The sequence below is a fragment of the Dermacentor albipictus genome, chromosome 2, assembly GCF_038994185.2.
Source record: "Dermacentor albipictus isolate Rhodes 1998 colony chromosome 2, USDA_Dalb.pri_finalv2, whole genome shotgun sequence".
Taxonomy (NCBI): Eukaryota; Metazoa; Arthropoda; class Arachnida; order Ixodida; family Ixodidae; genus Dermacentor; species Dermacentor albipictus.
Genome location: NC_091822.1, coordinates 125,792,957 through 125,819,149, shown reverse-complemented (window position 1 = coordinate 125,819,149; position 26,193 = coordinate 125,792,957). Strand labels below are relative to the sequence as shown.

Genomic DNA, 26,193 nt, shown 5'->3' with positions numbered 1-26,193 from the left:
AACACAGGGGAAATTACTTGTGCTAAATAAACGAAATAAAGAAACGATAAATTAACGGAAATAAAAGTGGATGAAGAAAGAACTTGCGCAGGTGGGGAGCGAACCCACATGCTTCGCATTTCGCGTGCGATGCTCTACCAATTGAGCTACCACGGCGCCGTTTGTCCATCCACTTTCTTGGGTATTTATGTTCCTAGTCGAACCCTGGGAGTGTTAGCCAGCGCCACCACTCACAGACCTTGGCGGCGGACGTGGAACGTCCTTTCTGCCGTAGGCGTCACAGGAGCGTGATCTTTTTTGGGTGAAGGCGACTGGTCAATAAACCCACACATGCTACCTGAAGCCATCAATGTTGCGGGATTCGAGACCCTCGAGACCCGCTGCAAGTTATTTTTTTCATCCACGTTCATGTCTATTAATTTATCGTTTCTTCATTTCATTTATTAAGAACAAGTAATTTCCCCTATGTTGTCGTTGGTGTCAGTCCTTGATGGTTTTTGTGATATGACTAATAAAAATATCGGCCCCCTCGGTACATCCCCTTCCATCTCGTCTTCTACCTCAAGGCATTCCTACCATATCTTGGCCAATGTCTCATAGTGGGTAGGAGCCTTGTCATAGCAGCGACGCACACCAGCGCCGGTGGCGCCGACGGCACCGGCGGTCAGCATGGCCAACCCCAACGGCTATTTGAATGAGACCATGACAGCTTACTTTATAAAATCATATCTATATAATTGGGTTTATGTTTGCACCAATACTATAGCACGAATGAAAGTAGGACGAATGATTGTTTCTATTACCGCGCAAGTGTTTCATATTGAGTATGCACCCATGCGTGGCGGGAGAAAGCTACGGTATCTTAAGCCGGTTTCTTGGCGTCCGCCTTTTTAGTCCGTATCGCGTGGATATTTGGCGCGCGGTTGCTCGGTGACACTGCCTTTCTTAGAACGACGTCTTGTGGGCAGCGGCCAAACGGCGTCCATTTTACTCTGCGATATCGGGGCCTCATTTCCGTGAGTCACCGTCGGGGCTCCTGGTGTCGCCATGCCTCCGGCTTGCTGCGATTCCTGCCCTGGAGCTCCGGGTTGTAGCATCACGTTGCCGGCTGGGTAGGAGCCCGGCCCCAGCGTTCCTGGTTGCGCCATCATGCCGGCGGCTGGGTAGGAGCCTGGCCCCAGCGTTCCTGGTTGCGCCATCATGCCGCCGGCTGGGTAGGTGCCCGGCCCCAGGGCTCCTGGTTGGGCCATCATGCCACCGGTTGGGTAGTAGCCCATTCCAAGGGCTCCTCCTGGGTTCATCATGCCGCCAACAGGGTAGACACCCTGCATCGGAGCCCCTGGTGCCATCATGCCAGCGGTTGGGTAGGCGGCTGACATCGGAGCTCCTGGTGCCATCATGCCGCCGTAGGAGACTGGTATCGCCTACAAGCCCGCGCCATTATAAGTACGGATCAGATTCTATCGTACTACAGCTTCAGTGTTTTGTTTTTTTTGGCTGAGTATTTCTCCTATTAGTCACCGCAGTCAAAAAAGCATCCATCAGCCTAAGTTTTCCCTTGCGTCGTTAACATAAGGAACAGCACACATCCCAAAATCATGCAGTCTATATGACTTGTGAGGTCTCTGATGCATATGTGCTTTAAAACATTACCTTTGCTGCGTTAGTTGCCATTACATTGCCTCTAGCAATATGATGCTATAATTGAGGTGATTTTCGGTACTGCTTCTTCACCTATACTGTTTTTGTCTATTTTGTTAATTAAAAAGTGGGCAGTTGAGGGGTCAGTGCGAAAGAAATGCGGAAACATTGCGTCAAACCTGAAAGAGCTCCGACGTAATGCTGATCCATGACATAACATTTTTCAGCACAGTGCAAAGCCTCTTTCAGATTATATCTGGACACCCGTCCTGCCTGTGCGAGGAGCGAAGTGAAGTGCAACTGACAGTGATCTGGACCAATCCACAGTGAGCCATATATATATATATATATATATATATATATATATATATATATATATATATTCGTTAGAGCATCTCACGCGTAATGTGAAGACGTGGGATCGTTCCCCAACTGCTGCAAGTTGTTTTTTTCATCTGCTTTGATTGCCATTAATTTATAATTTCTTTAATTCAATAAGTAAGTACTATTATTTCCCCTACAGGGCAAATACTATTACTTACTAATTACTACACTACACTACTAATTACTACACAAACGAAAACATATATGTTTTCGCTTGTGCCTATATTGGGGCCCAAACTCCTGCACCTCGTATTCATTGTACTAACTGGCGAGATTATCATAGAGTGGTGGACAACGCTTGCTCAGAGCTATCTTCGTCGGTTGATCTAGAACGTATTATTACCACAGCTCTTCATGAGACGACAAAATTCACACGGATATCGGCACCTAGAAGCTCCACTGACATTGAATATGAAAAACTACGAGCTGTGCATCGCCGCGTCGAGCAGAAATACCGAAGAACGGAATCTACCTCATACCGTACTAAGCGTCGCCGAGCTCAACGACATGTCCGTCGGCACCTTGACAAGCTGGCCACTAAGCGTTGGAGAGGATTTTCTACTTCCCTTGATCCTTGCAAACCACTCTGTAAATTATGCCAGGTAATGCGCAGCTTACGATTTCCCCCTCAAGAAAAGTACCCATTCCGGGCTCCGGCAGTGCTACAATGTAGAAGCGAGGTGGAGGTTGCAGAGTACTACTGCAAAATGCAAAAGGGTGCAGCAGTGGCGTAGAGGTAGAGTATCCGCCTCGTGTGCAAGAGGACCGTGGTTCAAACCCTTGTGCCATGCTATTTTCCACCGGATTAAAAAAAAATATCCACCTGGTGATAAAAATTGCGTAAGCAGGTCTGGAGTGCGGCCTGACCCCGGTAACCAGAACCGGTAACGCACTCCCTCACCAGAGCAGGATTGGACACCCTGGTGCAGTACTTGGCCACAACCTCCTATATGAATACCAACAATCAAATGCCGGCCCTCAGTCCCCAGCGGCTGCGAAGCAACGACGGTGGTCAGGCCTGGTCAGGCCTAAAGCACCATTTGTGGAGGCAATAGTCGGAGAAGAACTCGCTAATTTAGAGTTCATTCTGCATGTGCCGTTGCCGCTTCGTAGCTGTCTCACACTCCAGGTTCATTGACTGGTCCGCAGAAAATCGCACGCTACCAAAATCCAGCCGAGTGGCGAACCACAGACTATCGGCCAATATGTTTTGCCTGCTGGCGTATCGGTCACGTTGCTCACCATTATAACAACCGCACTGTCTTCTTCCCTCTGCGATCGCCATTAACCAGATATTACCGCCCAGAACAGAGCGAGCGTTATTACCAGCCTCCATTGGCACCGCAACCACCAAACAATGACGCTCGTGCTCCTCGGAACAGTCCATCGTCATCAGTCCGACGTCACCAGTCCCGTTCGCCACGTGCTCGTCGACCATCGCCCCTATCGCCGCAGGCTCGTCGCCCACCGTTGCCAATGCATCCCCGACGCCCGTCTTCGGAAAACTAAGTGATGCCGCTCCTTGAGGTAACGCTGCTTGACGGCTCGACCAGAAAATCCTCTGGTCATTTTGCCGAACAAACACCACTTGATGTATGTTTAGTCGATGGCATTCAGTGCGCCAGCACTCAATCACTGGTGCACACGTATCCGTGATTGGTGCCCAATTGCGCCGACCCCTGGAAGTCACACAACCACGGTTATGCTCTCCCGAAGACATCCGCCTGTCGCCTCAAGCCACTACGTGCGTCACTATACTGTCGTTGTCATCTGTTCCTGACTGAGTCTACGTACTATGTCCCTTCGCTGACATATAGCTTGAAAGAAATTTGGCCGTTCCCCATACCCTGCGCACTGTTACAGGCAATCAGGCTTCGCTCCCTCTCCTTAATTTTAACTACTCCACTCAAATTCTTGCCAGAAGCATCTCTTCGGGAGACAGCTCTGCTGTGAACGATTGCGAGATATCGGCTTTTGACGCCGAAATTCCGTCGCCCTCTACATGAAGCTACGATTCACCGACTATCACGGACAAATTTAGCAAACGCGACCCGGTACGTGAACACGGGAGCTTTGCGCACAACCTGTGCAACTGAGGTGGCAGGCTTTCTTTTGCATGACGTCAACCTACATGACGGCGCACACCGGCAGCTCCTCACTGATTGCGGCCGCACCTTCTTGTCCCGAGTAGTTAAAGACCTACTTCGCTCCTGTTCTGCGAAGCAAAAGCTTTCCGCCGCCTACCACCGCACACAAACGGACTGACGGAGCGGCGCAATCGTACGTTGACAGAAATGCTGTGCATGTACGTTTCTGACAAACACAGTGATTAGGACAGCACGTTGCCCTTCGTGACCTTCGCCTAGAACTTGTCCCATCACGAGACCGCTGGCTTTTAGCCCATTTACCTTCTGTTTTGCTGCCACCCTTCTTTGCCCTTTGACGCACTGCTTCCTTCCTCAACGAACACTCCCCCTGAATATGCTCAAGATGTGTTCGCCCGAGCTCACACGGCACGCCAGATTGGCGGCTCCCGGCTCACTCAGTCTCAGGCCGCGCAGGAAATCCGGTACGCCAGCCTACATCCGAACTTTCGACTTCCTCCTGGTTGAGTTGTTCTCCTATGGACACAATGTGGCCACGTCGGCTTGTTCGAAAGCTGCTGCCGTGTTATACAGGGCCCTACACGATATTGTGTCAGCTTGGCGATATCAACTACGAGATCGCTCCGCTTGACTCTCGTGTCCCCACGGACACTGTGCATGTGTTCCGGATGAAGCCTTACTTTGTCGCGAGTTCACTTCCTTTATAGTTAGCGCCGAGACGGCGACATTAAATATAATAGGGCGCAACTAGGAGCGGCGCCAGCACAAAGAAGACGATTTGACGTGTAGAGGTGGAATCAGTCTCGACAGCCATCTTGTTAATGCATGGTTGTCCCTCTTGTAAGTATTGTAATTCCACCGTTATATGTGACTTCTGCAACGTGAGTATATATATATATATATATATATATATATATATATATATATATATATCATGTGTCCATGCTTCTTCTAATATTAGTATTACAATCGGGCCCCGCGGGTTCATTCTTTTTGTTCATTATACCGGGTGTGCCAGCTAACTTTAGCCAGAGTATAAAAATATGCCTATGCCACGTAGCTGGACAGAGCCAAGGTAGTGTTTGCCGTTGCTTGGAGACACTCGGATAAATTTTTTTCATTTTAGCTGATTACATAATTTGTACTAATTATTAATCAACTTCTGAAACACTATAATCAGATGAAAAGTGTGAATGACAAAATTGTACATCGATATGAAAAACTCCCGATACAGTTTTTTGTGGACACAATTTTCTCATTCACGCTTTTCATCTAATTATAATGTTTGAGAAGTTTGTTAATCAATTACGAGTAATCATGTAATCAGGCAAAATGAAAAAAAATAATTTGAGCATATACCCAAGCGCCGATAAACATTATCTTGGGTTTTATCCAGCTACGTGGCATTCGCATAGTTTGACACTCTGGTTAAAGTTAGCTGGGACACCGTGTATATATACTCATACACACACACACATGTGTGTGTGTGTATATATATATATATATATATATATATATATATATATATATATATATATATATATATATATATATATATATATATCCCCAAATAAAGCTTCCTGGTAACAATGGGTGTAGTAACCCTATATATATACACAAACATACGGCAGGCAGATGGCATTGACGCGGCAGTCAACACTTACACGAAGGTAAACACGCCTTGAGGTTTAGACGAGGACACGCTGTCAACACTACTTCGATTATTACTAGAGTATAGCACCTTCGAATTTTACAAGAAACATTCACTCCAGATCATCGGAACAGCAATGGGTACGAAGATGGCTGCGAATTATGCGAATACATTTATGCCATCGCTTGAAAAATCCTTTCTTGAGACCAGATCTTTGAAGCCGCTCATATACAAAACGTTCTTAGATAATATATTCTTGGCACCACGACGAAGATAGTCTCCTTAGATTTGTAGCAGATAATAATTTAGTTCACTCGTCAACTTCTTTCACATACAGCTATTCTAAATAAGCTGTAAGGTGTTTGACATTACTGTACAAATTAAATATAATCGCATACTTATAAGCTTACCTCAAACGCCAGCAGACATCCACAAATATCTTCATTTCAAAAGTAACTGTCCTCAATACTCAAGTGGGGTGAAAAATTCGGGAATCGCGCGGCTTCGCATGGACGTGGCATTATGTGCTAATTGCAGTTTGTGTGAATTTCGCAAGCCAGAGAAACGAGCGCAGCACTACGTGACAACGACACTACTAAAATGCGAAAGCGCGGGCGGCGCAGAATTAAGAAAGGGAAACCATTCAACCGCAACGTTGCTGTCAAGGGCAACGTCGACGAGCTATTTTTGCTAACAAAAAAAGAGAAAAAAACTAATAGAACAAGACAAGCCGCAGTTTCTTTCTTCTTCTAATGCAATGCAATGATATTTTTATTACGAGTGGTCGAGGGCAAGTGAGAGAATTACAGTGAGGAGTGTCTCCGTCATCAGGCTAATGCATGACTGTTTCGGAGTGAATCTCATTGTGCTGCGTTTGCCTGAATTATTCGATTAATAAAGCTCTGCTCGCGATAATATTAATGACTTGGACGTTCTCAAGCACTAATCTATTACTTTAGCTGGACCTATTATTGGCCTCCAGTGTCCCTTTAACTTCTTTTGCGTGTCGATAAAGAGAGAGAATGGAGGAAGTAAAGGCAGAGAAGGCACCTACTATGTCGCTAATCATATGGTTGCAACTGTATATAAAGAGAAACCTATACGTGCGGTTTGTGGGACTGCTTACATAAACAGCGTATGGGTGCTTCAATGTTTAAAAGCAAAAGAAGAGACTATATCTATTCGTGTGTCCTCAGCCATGCTATGGGTGTACGTACTCCGACGAACTAGCACGCCGCAATACTAAATCTACCACTCAGCACCAAAACACTAATGAGTAGAATCCATACTGTCTATGTTCTGACCCAGGACATGATGACAATATGACGTCATAGGAAGAGCCAGCGCCATCACGCCTTGCACTACGGCAATAGCAAAAAACTGGACAAACCCGGCATGCAAGTAGACAATCACGCCGATGCAGCGCAGTACCATGACGATTCAACCTCTAAAACAATGGGCGCCTACTCAACGTGCCGCAAAGGCGCTCGACCGACAACTCAACACATCCTCCCAGTCGGAGTTCCTTGGCGGCCAGAACGTCAGGCACAAGTGCATCCAGCGAGACATCAAGGCTTTCAACAACGGCAGAGAATGACCTAGAACAACGTCAACGCCAACAGTTTGTCGCGGTTTCAAACGACGGGCGAGACACTGGCAGTGATAGCGAGGTTTAGCGTTGTACTTGTACGAACTCCGATGATGTTCGAATATTACGTGGCTGCAACAAATTTGGCGCAAGGCAACACGCAAGGGAAGTTCTGCTGGGCCGAAGGAACAGCGGGTGTTAAACAGCTCCTATGAGGAGCAGGTCATCGGGGTTCAGTGCCAACTACGAGAGTATGCTACAACAGCGCTGAAACGAACGCATAACATCATGACATCTTTATTCTTCTTAAAAAATACCACTTTCTCATTGGTACAATCAAAAGGAAGCTGATAGGTCATATAATAGAGTTCTAACGTGGTGATCCGCCTTTTTTGGTGCGCTTGTGAATAAATATGTCGGCTGGTTTTATCACTGCTTCTTCGGAAATTATCATAGGGGATCTGATCATTTCAAGGAAGATGGCGATAAGTGCTAAGCGTCTTTATAACTGAATTTGGTGACGGCAAAAATGAATTCGCTTCATTCTCTCTTTCTAATACTGTTTATTTTCTAGTCATGTGTGAATTATCTGTACATTGACCGTAAATCTTTTATTTACCAGATCCACTGCCTGCATTTGCTGTCGCTGCCAGTCATTAACGTCCAGAAGGCCATTGGAGTCCAGTGATCCTTGCTGCTTAACGCCCTCGTAAAAGTCGTGTATAAAATACAAAATCACCACCTGCACCAAAAACAAAAAGATGAAAATAGAAGGAAAAAAACGATAGCAGGACAAGCCCTAATGTGACGGTCATCCTAACAAATTTCTGCAAGCCGAAAAATGTTCATAGAAATGAGCGCAATTTTTCAGCAGCGACATATTGTGACAAGCTGACGAAGAAGATGTTTTAATCATCGTCGGAAGAAGACGATGTTCGGGGCTTCACGCGCTGTCTACCATCTTGTCAGCCGATATAATTGCTGTAAATATTCTGTAAATACACATCTGACTGTTTTTAACCCCGTAACATTTTTGGTGGAGGTTACGGGATCATTATCAAGACGGATTTACGCAGCGGGCGCTCCTTAGCTGCATCTACAATGCCAGCTCAAGGCGAGGATGCTTCGGGCCCGTCGGTATTCACGCCCACTTTCATTCTAGAACAACCCCACGACTCGGGAACCTTCTCTGGCACCGACGACACTGATGTTGAAGACTGGCTTTAACTATATGAGCGGGTGAACGCCAACAATCACTGGGACCTGATCATCACGCTCACGAATATATTTTATCTCGTGGGCACGCACGCGTCTGGTTTCAGACCCACGAGGAGGAACTTACCAGCTGGGACATTTGTAAACAGAAACTCAAACATTTGTGTTGGACGTCAGCGCACCGCCCAAAAAGACCTCGCTTCGCCTGTCCAGACGTGCATAGAATCCTATTTCACTTACATCCAGGACGTGCTCGCTCTGTGCCGCAAAGTGGATCCAAAATGTAAGAACCAGACAAGGTTGTAATCGTCATTAAGGGCAAAGCAAATGATGCCTTCTATCTCCTTGTCTTCAAGAATTCTTCCACTGTGCAAGCCATCATTACCGAATGCCGGCGGTTTGAAGAAGCCAAGACTCGCCGCATCGCCCAGCCATTTTCCCACCTTCCCAACACGGCTGCTACGTCCACCTGCGAAGACCTCCACAGTCCGCTAACACCCAATCGCTCTGATGACATCCTGCATGTCATCCGACGTGAAATAGAAGCCGCATTTCCTGTCATGACCCCAACCCATGGCCCCGACAATTGCCAGGCGACCGTCTCATTGATACAGTGCATCATGCGCCAAGAATTGGCGAACGTTGGCTTGACCAATGTCTGCTCAGTTAATCGGCCTGAATACACTCTGTCCAGCACTGTCATACGCACCCGCAGCCTGAATGCCCCAACGCGGTATCGCAACCCGGCCAAATGGCGTACTCCAAACGACAGGCCTATATGATTCACACTTGTGGCCGTATCGGCCATATTTCACGTCACTGCCGGTCTTCGTGAAATTCGAACCCCTGGTCCTAACCACCCATCCCACGGCCCTCATGCTGCTCCTCGGTTCGCCCCGCAAACGCAGCCAGCAAATTCTCGCGACACTTCTCGTCCTACCCGCTCTAACCGCTCCCCTTCAGCACGTCGCCGCTTCTCCCGATCGCCCCCATCTCGCCGATCACTGTTCCCTAATTCCTTCCTGCGCACCCTCCAGGAAAACTAACGGGTGCAGCACCTGGAGGTGATGCTGCCAAACATATCCTCTTTTGACCTTGCCCACACATTGAATCCTCATTAACGTGAACGTGGATGGTGTACCTGTTACGGCTCTAATTGACACTGGCGCGCACGTATCCGTGATCAATGCTCAGCTTCCGAATCGTCTCAAGAAAGTCCTCACTCCTGCCCCTTCGCCTGTGGTCCAAGATGCCGATGGTGGAACACCAGCTGTTATTGGCATGTGTCCGGCTCGTGTGAGTGTCGCTGGACATCATACTTCTGTTTTATTTTATGTACTAGAGCACTGCCCTCACGACCTCATCCTGGGCCTTGACTTTCTGTCTACACATTCGGCTTTGAGAGACTGTTATGCTGGTGTTGAGCAACTTGCTCTACCTGCTGCTATTGACCCTCCCCATAGTGCTCCGATACGGCTATGTTCCACAGAGAATATTCACCTCCCTCACCGTGCCGTTACCTACATAACGATCGCGATCAGTTATCATGGTGAGACTTGCAGTCGTGGTGCGTTTTTGATTGCGTTGACGTCGTAACATTTGGAGCCAATCATGATAATGATGATCTATGCATTTTATTGGCGCAAGCACCACACATGGCCACAGAGTGCCAAGGAGCCAAACATCGCAGGTATGAACTACTGTCGTAAGATGTTGTAGGCGTAATTCTGAAGCCGACGTTAAAGAGAGTGAGACAGATAAATATTGAATCATCATATTAGGGAAAATCGTAGGGTCCTTCTACGGGTTCTGGGCGTGGGTGGAGTCCTCCGTCCAGGAGCTCATGAGCCTCAGCCGCCCGGCGCGCTCTCACAAAAAGATTGAGATGAGACGATCACAACAAGATTGAGAACAAGACGACCGAGCTTGGTACGATCCTAAAATGGGTCGTACCAAGCTCGATCGTCTGCTTCGGAAAGCACATTTACAATATGGCCCCGCCACTTTCGGTTGTATTGTGTCACGGCCTGCAGCAAATATCGGGCGCCGAAGATTTTTTCAGGGGTGGCACGCTGCGTAAAGGCAAGAAATTATGCAGTGCCGAATACATGTACGCCGTGGAAGAATTAAGCGGCGAAGTTTTAGCGCGGTGTCAATCGCAAGTGAAGCGAGTCGCGTACGAAGTGGAACTTCAGGTAAGGTTTGCACGCTGCTAGATTCAGGCGCACAAACGCGAGGAAATGCTTGCTATAAATGAATCCACAGCAGCGGTAAGCAGACATCGTGTGTACGGAACTGCTCGAGAACACGACGGTACACGCCGCGATGTACGAACTGCTCGATCGCACGATCGTACGCGCCGCGACGGCAGCGGTCTTTCGACATGCCGCGAAACGGCGGGCCTCCTGCAGTCTTTGTTGACTGCATGCCGCTAAACATGTAGTTATGCCTGCGTTGTAGTAGCAGCCATCTGTCCCTCTTAGTAAATGTTAATAACTGATGCAATGCATATGAGCTCGCACGTACGTACGAATCGCGCTGCAGCGCGAGCTCATGCGCAGCTCGCTTGACGTAGCTTTTAATTACAGCGTTCGAACATCGATCTGCTGTAATCAATACTACCTTGCTGCGCTGCCTCAATATGCCGGCTTGAGGTCAAGCATGAGCACTTTAACTCTCTAACCTGTGCTGCTCGTAGTGGGGTAGTGAATTGTCACCGAATCAGGCCGGCCATTTGTGGTCACTTGCACACACCTGGTCACTTCACCACTGCGCATCGGTCGAATTGTTAATTAATGGCTGTGGCCAGGTCTCGAATGGTGACTTACCAGCCATGCCTGCTGCCATGTCGGTCTGCTGTCGGCACTGCAGGTGCAAAAATCGAAATTTAGAACGCAGATAATCAAGCAAGCTTTAAGACAGGCGAAGCAGTCAGCATGACGCGAAGTTTCGCTTACTCAGCGCAACGAACTGCAGCTATGCAGCGCGCCCGTCGCTCCACTTCGTGGGGCCTTGGAGGAAAACCGTAGAATCTGATGTTGGGATTCAGGCCTTCTTGTTCATGGCAGCCCACGACGCAGAAGTAATGACGGTGACGCCTTTTCGAGGCTGGGCTAGGTCCCTCCGGATCGGCGCCACCGGTTCCTTCTGCTCCCAGCATTACGGCACACGGAGAGTTCGTTTTCGTTAAACTATAGGCTGCGGCGAGCTCGCAGCGTGGTTGGCATGGTCTGTGAGAAGAGACGAGCCTTTTTGCACTCGCAAAAGGGCAGAAAAAAGTGCGAATCGACGCAAAACTCGTCTAGAAGCGTGCTTCGCCACAGCCACGGCCTAATACGCCCCAAGCTGGTACGACCCAGATGTCGTTTCCCGCGCCGCCACCAGGCGCCGCTACTATACCTCAACCTCCAGCGCAAGACGCCCATACGGCAGTTGGAAAAGGGATTTGTGTTTGAGCTTCCGCGCAACAGAATTATGTCTTCTCGTAAATTCAAATTGTAGATCGACGCTATCATGTCTGTAGGTTGTGCCTAAGTCGTCCTTCAGGAATCTGCTTAAGCATTTTACTTTTAGAAATTCAGTTATTTCAGTAACGCCTATGTGCCACGCGGAGGGCCTGCCTGGTTAACGATGCGTGGTTCAGGGTAATTCTCCTCTCACAGACGACGCCGCCGACAACCACGCGGGACCCGGAACGCTATAGCGCCACCTAAATAAATTGGTGGCGCAACCTAACGTCCCTTTTCGTTGAGGACATTGATAGCATCCGTCCATCCAGTGAAAACTTTGTACATATGCACACGGGAAAAGCAGGAGGAGAAGGATTTGGTGAAGATAAAGGAGGAGAGCTCGGCCGGGAGAGCGTGTAGATCGCCCGCCATTTCGCACTGTGATAAGGGGCATAGTGGGAGATACAAGGATAAGAAAGAGGTAGACGACAGGCGATTGATATATTACAATGGGGATCCACACACGCTTTCCGATCACACGGATTTCACCCAATACATTCTGTCGCAAACGTATTTCTCACATATTCACGCTACATATGTTCTACGGGCGTGCGCCTAAGCCCATCTCACATAGAAAGATCAATGATTTTACGGCGCGTTCAGCTTGGTCAACCTGTCTCTAAGCGACGAAAATTTTCTCCTTCGAAAAGGGGTTGGAGTCCAAACGGTCTGGAGTAAACTTAAAGGCCAACTGCATCGAAATTTTCGAACGCGTAAAAAGCCCACTTTGAGATAATTTAGAGATACAATAGCCTCTGTGAAAAATCTTACGCTTGAAATACAAATCAATCAGTCACAAAGAGCTCGCAAAAATCCGTGTTTTTCATACGGAAAATGAAAAAAAAAAAACGACGTCGTTATCACTCGGCGGAAGTGACGCACAGTGAAGAATATGGAGAACCAGCACCCGTACCAAGGTCGACCCAAATAGGTCGCCAAGCTTCGGCTGAAAAGCGGTTCAGAACAAGTTGTCGCCAACATCAGCAGGGGTGATTATGAAGGCAGCGATTAAAGCGCGACTATGCTTGGAGGAAACAAACATTGGCAAAGAAAAAAGCGTTTTTAATTAAAGCGAGACACAATTATATTTATTCAGCGAAAATGAAATTCCTAATCAATTTTACATTTCCCTGACGAGTAAAGAAAGGCAATTCTATTTTATTTTATTATTATGATAAATACATCTTTTCAATGCCCATTGTAAGAGTGGGCAGGGGCGTTGACGCCGCTATCGCTTGCAATGCAATGCAGCTCTTGAAGTGTGCAGGAAGGAGCACTCGTAAAGTACACCTGCTACGATACGCCCCCTTCACACGTAGCGTTGTTTTGCTTGTCGACGTTTGTCTGAAATTGGTGACACGGGTAGCTTCATCGTTTTTTAACCTGTTCAGTCAAAAGCAGCGAGTTTCGATCTCCAGTTTACTTTAGTTGTTTCCGTGCGACTGCGCTGGCCGATGGGCTCGGCGCCGACATAGGATCAGCACTCTACACCTAAAGCTTTCGTCCGCCTGCAACTAAATTCTGTCATATGCAGGAGCACGATTTCGACAGCCATGCGGCTGGCCTTTTTCTAAATTGCTTTTCGCGCTGAAAGCTCCAAAGGCTCTAATGGCAGGCGATGAAAACAAGTTTCGCGCCTTCGAGAACGAAATGACGTCACCTCTATATTTAACGGATATGACGCCACATTATTTTTCTTCCCACCGGAAGTGTTCCCTCGTCACATAGATGGCGCTAAATCCCGCGAGCCACCGTCGAACCGCCACGTTTTGAACGCGTGCGCTTCTATGGAATCGTTAGCGGGTATATTTACCTTGCCCGTGCTGTCTCCTTGCTTTGCTTGCATTTCGTTCTGGTGTGTCAGCTAACAGGTCCCACACGTCCGTTAACCACAGAGTTAGTATACTTTGTTAGCAGCTTCGTGCGCTGTGGCAGCGCTGTTGCGCGTCCGCGATGTTCTCTCAATTCAATGTATTCGCCGAGTCTAGCCGGTTTTCTCTATGCGGTTGTCCACAGTCAACAGCAAGGCCTCGATGCGTTCTGTCTCCGCTCGAATAAGAGCGTATTGGGGGTACGCTACATCGGCGAAAACTGGACGCACTACAGTCTGGTGTGGCTGCCGCGGGTACAGAACGTGTCCTATCGCACGCCGGGGCAGCTGCAACAGGGTGCATTGCGCTCTAGTTTCGCTTATCAGGAGCATGATGTTCGAGTTCACACAAGCGAGCTGTTGCGTTTGCGTCTTCGTCAAGAGCTCGTTCGCCGCGCACTTGGCCGCTGGCGCTGCGACAACTGATCGCCGCGCTGCTGCGGGTCACGTTTAAAGCACAGGGTTAAGTTTTAGCGATCTTAGCATCTCCGGCATGACGTATCCGAGCTTACCGGCTGCCACCTGGCACGCTGAAAGCGCCTGACTCGTCGACTGATCAGACCGACCAGACAACTACCGCCATCTGTGCCAAGGATGATAAGTAGCTGAGGCTTGATACGGCGGGGCTAGAGTGGCTTGGTGCTCAACGTGCATAAATTCACGGCCAGACGCGGACAAGCGGGACTGCGGCCGTGACAAAGCTTCGCGCATTTCGCTCTGGCGGCATTGAATTCCTGCATCGCTTGCCGCCGCGTCCACACAACCACCGCCGCATCGCGTTCTCCTTCGTGACAAATGCAGCATGCGGTTGCTGCTTGCTCCCGGTGCTGTGTCAGAAAGGACTTCGTCTACTTCGACGCGTCCCATGTTGAGATGCTACGGAATATCTTGAGGGTGATTCGCTACCCGAAATGATCGCTCGAGAATATCGCGCCAGCTTCGTCAACTGCAGTTTACATGCTTTGTGCGCGTTGGCTGGTCCGCGTCGCACTTGCCTTCTGCACCTGGGTGCACGCTTTCGCTCCGAAAGCTGGCACAGGAAAGATCTGTCCCGCCTTCCTCCACTCAACGTTGTGTAATGCACAACCATTGCTCGAGCTCGAGTACGTATTCGAGCAACCGACGACCACGTAACGCATCGGCATTCTTGCAACAGTCCAAACCACGAGTGCAACAGGGAAGAACGCACGCCGAGAGGGACGCCTGTCAACTCGCAAATGACGAGCGAGAAATGCGCCTGGCTGCCTATGTGCAACATGGCACTACTGAGCGATCAACAGTTGCGTACAGTTCTTCAATATTCGCGAAGAGGCATCGCTACCACTCTGCCACCAGGTGCACGTAGGTGCAGGTCTCCATAGGCGCTGTTTAATAGCTGTTAATAACAAATTAGGCAATTACCATCCCTGTGGTTTGGCCAAGCTTACCTTGAGATTTTACGCTAGTCATTTATAGTCAATTTTGCCCGAGTAAAATTTCGTTGCAGTAGGGCTTTAGGTGTCATTCGCTTACTTTAGTGTCCTTTTTTGGCACATGCGCGCGACTAGCTGATGTGTTGTAGGCCAGAGGAAAGCCGTAACGGTAGCTTATGGGGAAAACACCACGTGCGTGTTGCAAATGGGTTCAGCTCTCTCCAGCGGCAATCTCTCTTTTCCTGCACTTTAATTTCTCTTTTACTATTTATAGATTTTCCATGAAATAATGTATAATTTGCTAATGCTTTCATCGGCTTCATTGCCTCAGGCTCCGTGTGCTTTATATTTTTAAAGCAATAGAATATGCTCTAGCAACCATGTAATAATATTTCGCATGGAGCAGTCATCGCAGAACCTGATTTTTCACAATTGCTAGCCAATACGGCTGGTATACCGGCATTTAGGTTTGGCAGTAATCATACTTCAGTTTCCTAGTATTTTCTCCCGTCCCTTATTTGCGCAGGATAGAAGCTTTTTGCTTTCTGTTGGTGTTTAGGCTTGTGGCATGTTACACCTACCTATATCCAGCACGGTTGAGCTAAGTGACACAGTGTTATCTGTTGTCTGCGTCGCACATGTGACGAACAATATTGACCGCGTTGTGGACTCACCTTAATGGCGGTGGTGATAGTAGTAAATAACACACTGAGCGGTACCCAAAATGCCTGCGAGAGAAAAACACCGTGCAACGTTGCCTTGTGAGCACTGATATTGATCATTTGATTTTCTTGTTCGTGCCAGTATTTTTCTTTTTTATACAAGCTTCATACCTGCTACGCGGCGTGGTGCTAATATAATAAAAAATATTTCCTTTTCTTTTTACTAGTGGCGCTGGTTGTGTGAGAAATTGCAGAAGTGGTTTTGTATCGTGAACGTGGTGCTCTCCGTCTTTAGCTAACTTTAAAGGCTGAGCCGGCAAAAATTGCTTTAAACAGCAAAGTATTTCGTTGAAGCAATGCACCCTACAAGTCACGAGTACCTACGCGCAGGAACACAAGGCAGTTTTCGTAATTGTCGCACACTACAGGGCGAATGGCCAGTCTTGAGAGGTCCAAACGCGGGCCGTAATTAAGAGGAAGCGTTTACTCGAACCCAAAACCGATACCGCTTATTCAACTACATGTAAAACGCCTGAATGTATTTCTTATCTAATCACTGGGTTGATTTTAATGAAACTTGTTGCAATTGAGGGAAAATGTTAAATTGTAAAGAATTTTGAAGCATAATTTTGATTTAGCGTCTGAATTTTTTTTCAGAAATTACTGTAAGATCGGTAAGGCAAAAAGGGAAATAGAAGCACGAAGGTTAGAGATTCCGAACTCTGCAATAAGAACAGATAGCTCAGTACTTTTAACTCCCTTCATTAGAACGTGTAAGGCGAACTAATCTCCCATCTTAATTTATATCTTACGGGATCTAGTTGCAATGTTTGCAAAGGTTTCCGAAAGTTCGACTCACATATAGTGGTGCGTTTCAGAGCCATGTACAATGCATTAGTTTCGTTCGCAGCACATGTGCTCTGAGACACAGTGAAGAGAATTGCGTGTGACATAATTTTTGATTGCCGAATTGCAGAGTGGTAAGTCCGACAGTATCGTTTTCTAAAAATGTTCTTTTCTACAATTTGCATAATACATTTGAAGGCCTAAATAAAAAAAAACAATAATGTTGCATGTTTTAGGTTTGAGGTCTCATTTCCTAAATTAACAATTTGAAGCCGTCTCAGGACGGAACTTGGCACATAGAATCCGTTCGTAGAGCGCCGTAACAAGCGTCAGTACTGTGCCATTACAAAAGCAAGCCTGAGCTTTTCATAGTACATCGCACACTTTGGCTGCCGCATTGCTATCAGCGGGGTTTAGGTTGGAGATTTTCAGCAAGATTAGCTCAGTAACCCTAGATTTACTAAACTTACCCCATCTGATGGTGTGTCCATTGATTTCTTTCCCTTAAGATACTGTAAAAGCAATAGGGTGCGCGAGCTCAGAAAATACGTTCAAGCAAAGTACTGCATCGAAGCTCTCAGTGACTCTTACTCATAAATAAAGGCCCTAAAGTGTGCTAACGGCATCGATGGATGATAGAGAAAAAGCAATTACTACAACGGAAATGATGCCAAGGCTGTCAATCCTTCTAGCCAATGTGACGGATATTCTACACGTGCGTTTAAAGACTTGGTTTTACCCTCTAACAAAGAAGGAGCTTTGATGCTGGGAATGCATATGAAAAGCTGTCGACGATGAGGAAGTAATTCGTGAGAACAAAGCAATGCGCTTGCACCGGTGTTTCGGAAGACGAGTGACGAAAGACAGCCATGCAAGTTCAGCAAGAAGAACCAGCCGAACAAACATTGAAGGCAACAGCATTGCTCGCAGCTTGAACGTCCGCGTCTCAAAAAAATTTAAAAAAGGCTCTTCGTCAGTGCATCCACAATCGCACGTGAAAAGAGCGGAAATGGCCGTGTAATTCTTAGGTACGCGAGTGCCCAGCACCATATAGAATTGACACAGTTCGAAATCAAAGAAAAAATTACAAATAATATTCACATCAAAATGCAATTTCCGGATCGGCACAAAGCGATCGACCCTATAAAACATACTATACTATAACACAAGCGCAGCAATGTTGGTACAAGGGGCGCATCGTTAAAATTGTTTCATAGCGACCTCCACGATATAGTTCGCCACTCAACGGTTAATTCTTCCACTTCAGCTGCCGGACGGGTGGCAACAGGTGTGCTACAAAGGTGCCATTTCAGGGCCTGTACCAATTCTGCTTAAAATAAGCGATAGATTTATTATGCCCAATAATAAGGACATATTTGCAAATGATACTAACGTCTTCTTTATAGGAAATAGCCTTTGCGATACAAGATATTGAAATAGTAAGCTTAGCGTACATCCGACACGGCTACAATCAAACGAATTTGATTGATGTGAAAACTAAATACCTGATTTTACAGTGTCGATCCAAATTATGATTTGAGAATTAAATATAATGGTGCCGAGTCCTCTTCTTAATTAGGAAAAAATCCATTAGGAATCGGACATTATATTGCAGAAGCACTTGCTCTGGTCACAGCACGACGTGTATATTCGCATCAAGGTTGAACGCTCCTTGGCACCGGATTAGGAATCGTCTTACCTTAACTTTATACCCATAGTATAGTGCTCTGGAAACTTGCCCTCCAGTATTGTAATGCATACACATCATGACAATACCGTCAGCATTGCTATCAAGTGTACATAGCCCCTATTACATATATATATATATATATATATATATATATATATATATATATATATATATATATATATATAAACGAGAAGAAAGGGGGTTAACCGAGGGACCCGGTAATTATTAGTCATATAATGAGAAGCCAACAAACACTGACACCAAGAACAACATATGGGAAATTGCATGTGCTTAGTAAATGAAATAAAGTAATGATAAATTAATGGAAATTAAAGTGGATGAAAAAACAACTTGCCGCAGGTGGGAACCGAACCCACAACCTTCGCATGTCGCGTGCGATGCTCTAGCAATTGAGCTACCGCGGCGGCGTTTCCCCATCCACTTTCTTGGGTATTTATGTGTACTAGTAGAACCCTGGGAGTGTTAGCCAGCGCCCCCACTCACAGACCTTGGCGGCGGACGTGGAACGTCTTTTTTGCCGCAGGCGTCACGAGAACGTGATCTTTTTCGGGTGAAGGCAACTGGTCAATAAACCCACATATGCTACCTGAAGGCATCAATGTTGCCGGATTCGAGACCCTCGTTAAGTAATAAACGAGAAGAAAGGGGGTTAACCGAAGGACCCGATATTTATTAGTCATATAATGAAAAGCCAACAAACACTGACACCAAGAACAACATATGGGAAATTGCATGTGCTTAGTAAATGAAATAAAGTAATGATAAATTAATGGAAATTAAAGTGGATGAAAAAACAACTTGCCGCAGGTGGGAACCGAACCCACAACCTTCGCATGTCGCTCCCACTCCCAGGGTTCTACTAGTACACATAAATACCCAAGAAAGTGGATGGGGAAACGCCGCCGCGGTAGCTCAATTGGTAGAGCATCGCACGCGACATGCGAAGGTTGTGGGTTCGGTTCCCACCTGCGGCAAGTTGTTTTTTCATCCACTTTAATTTCCATTAATTTATCATTACTTTATTTCATTTACTAAGCACATGCAATTTCCCATATGTTGTTCTTGGTGTCAGTGTTTATTGGCTTTTCATTATATATATATATATATATATATATATATATATATATCATATATATATCGGGTCCCTCGGTTAACCCCCTTTCTTCTCGTTTATATATATATATACATATACATATATTTAATTAGTTGAAGAAACGAAGAAGCACACTTACGAAAATTGCACTTTTATTGCTTTTACGTCTCGGGCCGTGGCCCGGTCTTCGTCAGAATTAGGTTGATATTCTGACGAAGGCCGTGGCACGGTTAAAACGTAGAAACATTAAAATTGCAATGTAGTAAGTGTGCTCCTTCGTTTCGTCAACTACCTATGCACCGGACCTACAGAACTTTCCCTTGAAACATACATACATATATATATATATATATATATATATATATATATATATATATATATATATATATATATATATATATATATATATATATATATATATTTATACTTATATACATACACACATATATATACACATATATATACAGAGAGAGAGAGAGATCATGTATTGCAGGTTTCAAGTTAAGAAATATACGGTTTTAATAAACTTTGAAGGCCAGATCTCTCTCTCTCCCCCTCTCTCTCTATATATATATATGGAGAGAGAGAGAGAGATCGGGCCTTCAAACGTTATCAAAAACGTATATTTCTTAACATGAAACCTGAAACACATGATCTAGCTAAACAAATGTCCGAACCGCTGTTTAAGCTAGTCATCGAAGCACTCCCTACCACATAATCCGTTTATGTCATCTGTTTCATTTACTTCTGGGGATTTTGTCCTTGCTTGTTCGGCGTAGTGCCTGAATAAATACTTAGTGTTTGTGTATTTTACCTATGAGTATACTCTTGTTTGTATATCCTGTCTTATGTACCCATGTAGGTATATGTTGTGCGCGATGTACCGTAATTACGTATTTGCTTTAGTCTGTTAATACCTGTTAGCGTCTCTATACTGCCAATGTATGTTTCCTACTGCTTTTTGGTGGGCACGCCTTCGACTGATCTCCATAACACCTTTCGCCTGCGTTTTCGTGGCTTCTTAATATAAGTGGACCAAAAGAATCAATACCGACGAAGGATACCGAATCGAAGTAATTTCAAGTATTTTACGCCAAGCTACAATGTACACCCGCTAAAACCGTACATTCAAACCCAGCAGCCTCTTCGCCACTGACGAAAGGGATATTAGTCAGCAGTAATACACAACACTGACAAGCTAATTGCTTCCACGTTGCAATAGTGATAGCTTTAATCACGGTTATCACTGGTTTGTTTGGATTTATGTCAGTGTGGAAGGTAGGTAGGTCAGAAGGTTGGCTTCTTATGATATGACTAATAAAAATCGGAGCCTTCGGTTAACTCCCTTTCTTCTCGTTTATTTTGAGAAGTAGGGAATAGCAGTATCTGTTAACTATATAACTATGTTGCCAGTATACGCAGCGTGAGCTACTTAAAGAGGTGTTTTCGGCGTAAGACATGGTCCTAACATTATCAAATAGAACAAAACAGCGCTGTATATTATGGCTCGTTATTGCTATACGTACAGCATCATGCATGTTGAAAATATGAGAAAAGAACCCAAGGCGATGGAGACTTAAAACGCCACAGTGGTCGCAGAAGTGCCGACACAGCCAACGTTTCGAAAAGTGGGCTTGTCTTCGTTAGGGCGCGTAACACGTGACAAAGGCAAGTCCGTTTGTTAAAACGGTGAATGCGGTCTATAAGGAAAACCTAAACATAACCGAAAGCATTCCTTACGTCTTCCCACTTCTTCCATTTGCCTAGTTTCCTGATGCACTGGAAAAGGTGAAATATATATGGCTATTAGCAGCACAATATCAACTACTCTGAGGTATAACAATTATTGGAATAAAGTGGCACAACCAACAAGCGACAAGTAAGCAGTTGAGCAAGGCTAAAACTGCCAAGTGGAAGTTTACTAATAAAGTAGACAGTGCAGGCCGCTCCCAATGCTCTGCTATTATTAGTCTGCATCCAAGCTACAAAACGCATTAGTACACAACCGATCACTCCATCCTGGAAAGTTTCGCTCTGTTGGTTAATTCGCCTTCATCCTGCTATAGCGTCATGGTATCGAAAATGCTGTTGGCAGAGAAATATTGTACCGAAAAGGCCGCGGTACCGATTCGTGCCCACTCCGGCTGCATACTTGCATGTAAATGTGAAGCTTCGAATTTCTTTTATGAAAGTAGTTTAGGCAGTGCTCCACGTTGCCGTAACCATAAAACCTTTTTGTATGGTAGGAAAGCGGCATGGCACATTATTTTATGATGATGCCGTATGTGGTTACATAATTAGAGACGTCTAAGTGGCAAGTCATAGCATTGTCGGGGTGGATTTCGTTTACGAATAGGTGAACGGCAGAGCAACAATTCTCACATTTTTTTGGATCAATTTGCTGCTAAACAACCGTACGTAGTGAGAAAAATCCCTGCAATAATTTGCGTCTGGTCATGGAACTTCCCCGAAAGTTTAATAAAGGGACAGAAGGTGGCATCAGGGCTGCTTACGTAAGTACAAGGTTTTGGCGGAATGTAGCTTGGACCAATGGAAAAGGAAACCTGCTATGAGTAACTACTTAAGAGAAAAAAAATGAAAACAGGAAAGAAACAATTGATGATAACTCGAAGGGAAGCTCATAGCTTTAGATACAATATCAGGATGCCCCGGAACACGGACTTATAAAGCGACAGATGAGAATGACGAAGAAGCATGTGCTTGCTGCGGTAAAGGAGGGGAAACGATGGTGCATGTTTTATATAATGTGAAGATATCTGCCCAGCGGTCGATTTAGCTAAGTCTGGCCTCCTTGAAAACCTTTGGTTGAGCGAGAGTAGGGGGAAAGTAAACATATCCGCTATACAGTTTAGTAAAAGTTGATTGGAAGATTGGTGGAAGTAGGCAAACGACAAACCACGAAGGCTTACAAAAACAAAGTTCCCAGTAGGGGCTCAGAAAATTTCTGTGTGAGAGTTCTTCGTAGGATATTTTTTTAAATTTTGTTTTATTGACACTGCAGGCGCATTCCTGCCGACGGCGTCGCCGTCGCCGTGAGGTTCCATATGAGTGAAAGCGTGTGAGCGTGAGCCAGTGCACGCGGTTCCATCTAACGTGCGTGAGCAAGGAACACGGCCCGGATGCGTGCCCTCTCCCATAGCGTGCAAAGCAGGGAGGTGTTCTTCTCCAGCAGCTGATAGGGTGTCTGAATGTCCTCCTCGCCCGCCGCTCCGTAGAGTGGAGACAACCGCGGCGTCTACTATCGCGCTAGCCACGCCAATCGCGAACACCGTAGTACACGCCTTTGGCCGACGCCGCAGGGATGCGTTGCTGGCGCTCGTGTCTTTAAAGCGATCTGCTATGCTTGCAGAGTTCGCGTAGTGCCGATAGCTTGCTATGTGCTGTGCTTTTGACATTTCGTTCGCGTTGGAGACCACTCAGGACGCCTTGGCATTGAGCTCCGACCATCTCACGCGTTTGGTCATTTTTCCTGCTACCAGCCTATCGACGACATTATGCTCGGACAGGACTTCGCTCTAGGAACGCCTGGATGTCCTACCCTCCACATGTGAGCCCATCTTTTGAATTTGAGGAGAGTTTTTTTTACCCGACCACGCCGCTATGCCTAACGCCGGAGCTGAGACGCAATCCTGGGACCTACTCTCGCTCCCGTCGACGCCGGCCTCGCGCCACCTCGTGCGGCGGCGTGCCACGAGCTGTCACGAGCTGTAGGCGCCCACGTGAAGTCCGAGACATCTCGCTCACTTATAATGGGCCTTACCCAGCCTGGCCACGCAACCGAGCAAGCCCATGTAATGGACACTCAGCAAAACGAAAACGCTGCTGAAGACGGCTGGACATTAATTCCATACAAGAAGAATCTTACCACCCCCTGCACCCGGCTGCGCTTCACCCAGTCGTAATTCGACCTCAGAGCGATGTGCACCTCTCTCAACATAAATTGCACCACATCTCACAGGCCGTGCGGCAACAAACCCCCCTCACCCCACCCGCAGCTATGGATCTCTCACTGCATGTCAAGCCACGAAGCAATATAATCGTGATCAAGGCCCCAAGTTCTACAGCAGCGGAGAAAATCGCTGCCATCTCTCAACTCGCACTTGGGCCAACCACGCACACTGTCACAGCATGCATAACCACGCACGCCAACTCCTGCAGAGCGGTCGTCCACGGAGTGGACGCCGGCACACCTTCGGAGCATCTGATGCAGAACTTGGACACTTTTGGACCCACCATACTAACCGCCCGGATGATGGGCCGTTCAGACACTGCTGTTATTACATTTGAAGGAAGCATTATCCCCAGGAACGTCCTCTATCATGGAGCTATGCTCCGATGTTTGCCCCACCACCCCAAAGCACAGTTCTGTTCCTTATGCCTGATTTATGATCATCGTGCTTACAACTGCCCCATCAAATCAACTATTATCAGATGCCCTGACTGCATGAGACAAGCAAGCAGGAGAGGAACACCAATGCTTACTCCTCTGCCTGCACTGCGGTCCATAGACATCATAGGACCAACGACCGCAGCTGCCGAATTAAAAGGCAGAACGACCATAACAAGACAGAACGAGCCTACTTACAACGCATCAAAGTGCGCAACCAGCAGCGGCCTCCACTTGGTTCCAGCACCCCGAACACACCAACCTCGACTGATTAACATCGCGAATACCCTGCATTATTGTCACACGGACAGCAACGGCAAACAAAACAGACGCAACAGGCCAAGAAGAAGCAAGATGACATGCGACCTAACGCACCGCTGCCACATCCGACGTCATCGGCAAAGGCTACACCGAGCGTGCAAAGACCGGCCTCGAACAAAAGCCCTGCGCGCACCCCACAGCCTGGGAGAACCGACACAACCAAGGCGCCGTGTAAGCCAAGCACTCCTATCATCCTACAGACCCCATCCTTCAATACCCTAACGTCACAAGCGCATTCTACTGCTCCCGTTTACGAAGCACCACAATATCAGCAACACGTCCTACACGCGCATTCCCACAAGACACTCTCAACACTAGAGTCTCGTCTAAACAAATCAGAGACCCTGTTATCCCACTGTGAAAGCATAGAAAAGAAACTCAACCGCCTCACCGACATTGTCGAAAAACTTGCCTCAACCTACGAATGTCCCGAAACACGCCTAACCGTGCTAGAACAACGAGTACACCGCATTCTTAAGCGCCTTCTTCTAGATGAAGATCTTAGCTACGAAGACATGGACCACATGTCTCATTCGCAAAAGAGACAACTTCCTGATGACCCAATCGACATCTCCAGCAACCAGTCTAACACTGCATAGGTCGCTAATCCATGGCAGAAGTAAGGGACGGAAACTTCTGCGTTTGGCAGTGGAACTGCCGCGGTTTCAGTAACAAAAAAGCAATAATGACGCGATACTTAATAAAATAAAAACTCCACCACATGTGTTACTTCTGCAAGAAACATACGAAGAACAGAACATCTCAGGGTACAAAGCTACACATTCAGTGCACAACAAACCCGAACAACCAATAATTTCGACGTACGCAAAACATAACTTTAAACACTACACGGAAATAGCACCAGACTGTTTAACAAAGTATGCCTTAATAGTTACAATGCACCCGGACAACTCACAACGACTTGTCAAGCTATACAACGTCTACAATCCACCAAAATCCCCGTACAACCTTAGTCACATGTGCACGCTAAAAAAATGAGAAAGCACATGACATTTACATCATGGGAGACTTCAATACGCCCAACACATCATGGGGATACAAGGTGAACACGAAAACGGTCAGGTTGCTGGAAGACAACATACACAGATTTCAGTACACAGTTCTCAACACTCCGGGGATAACAACTCGCACAGGGGCGCAAAATTAAGTTCCTACTACACCAGACTTCGCGTTGCACAAAGGTGAATGTGCTATGAGCTGGGAGAACAGTCGCAAAAAGCTAACTAGCGAACACGACATAATAAACATCACTATACACATGACACCTCGAAAGCGGCGTGCTACAGTCAGCTTCACAAATTGGGACAAATTCCGGAAACTGAGGCATAATATCACTGACACGTTTCATGACTTAGGCACGTGGGATATAAAGGCCTTATAGAAACTAAGAAAGCAGTTACAGACACGCATACAACTTCAGCGCCGGCAGACCGGCCCGCCCCGCACCTCACACGCGTCTGGAAAAAAACGCAAAATGCTTTTGAGAGCCTTATCCAAGCAACCGCATAGCAATGAGCTTCGTGAAAAGGTTGACGATATAACTATTCAAGCGATCAATCATGCCCGGTCGCTCGAACAGACAGAGTGGAACCATATTTCCGATAGCATCCAGAATACGTTAGACAAAAATACACGTGGCATCTTTTCCGTGCTCTGCTCGGCACAAAGATATAAGTGATCCCTACCAGAGCGAAACACGCCAGCACCCAAGGTATAAACAAAACATTTGATGAACTTCGGACCGTTTACATACCTG

General features: G+C 46.6%; 1 protein-coding gene across 3 annotated transcripts in view; it reads right to left on the bottom strand.

The window, feature by feature from the left end:
- Positions 1-710: 710 nt before the first annotated feature.
- LOC139056090 (uncharacterized) overlaps positions 711-26,193 on the bottom strand; it is a 142,109-nt gene continuing 116,626 nt past the window's right edge. For all 3 annotated transcript variants that reach the window (XM_070533949.1, XM_070533950.1, XM_070533951.1), the window contains 5 exons: positions 21,428-21,466; positions 17,354-17,395; positions 16,050-16,103; positions 7,989-8,111; positions 711-1,424 (listed from right to left, as the gene is read on the bottom strand). In XM_070533949.1, the coding sequence (XP_070390050.1) occupies positions 891-1,424; positions 7,989-8,111; positions 16,050-16,103; positions 17,354-17,395; positions 21,428-21,466 (792 nt within the window). In that variant the 3' untranslated portion in view covers positions 711-890. The remainder of the gene's footprint in view (positions 1,425-7,988; positions 8,112-16,049; positions 16,104-17,353; positions 17,396-21,427; positions 21,467-26,193) is intronic.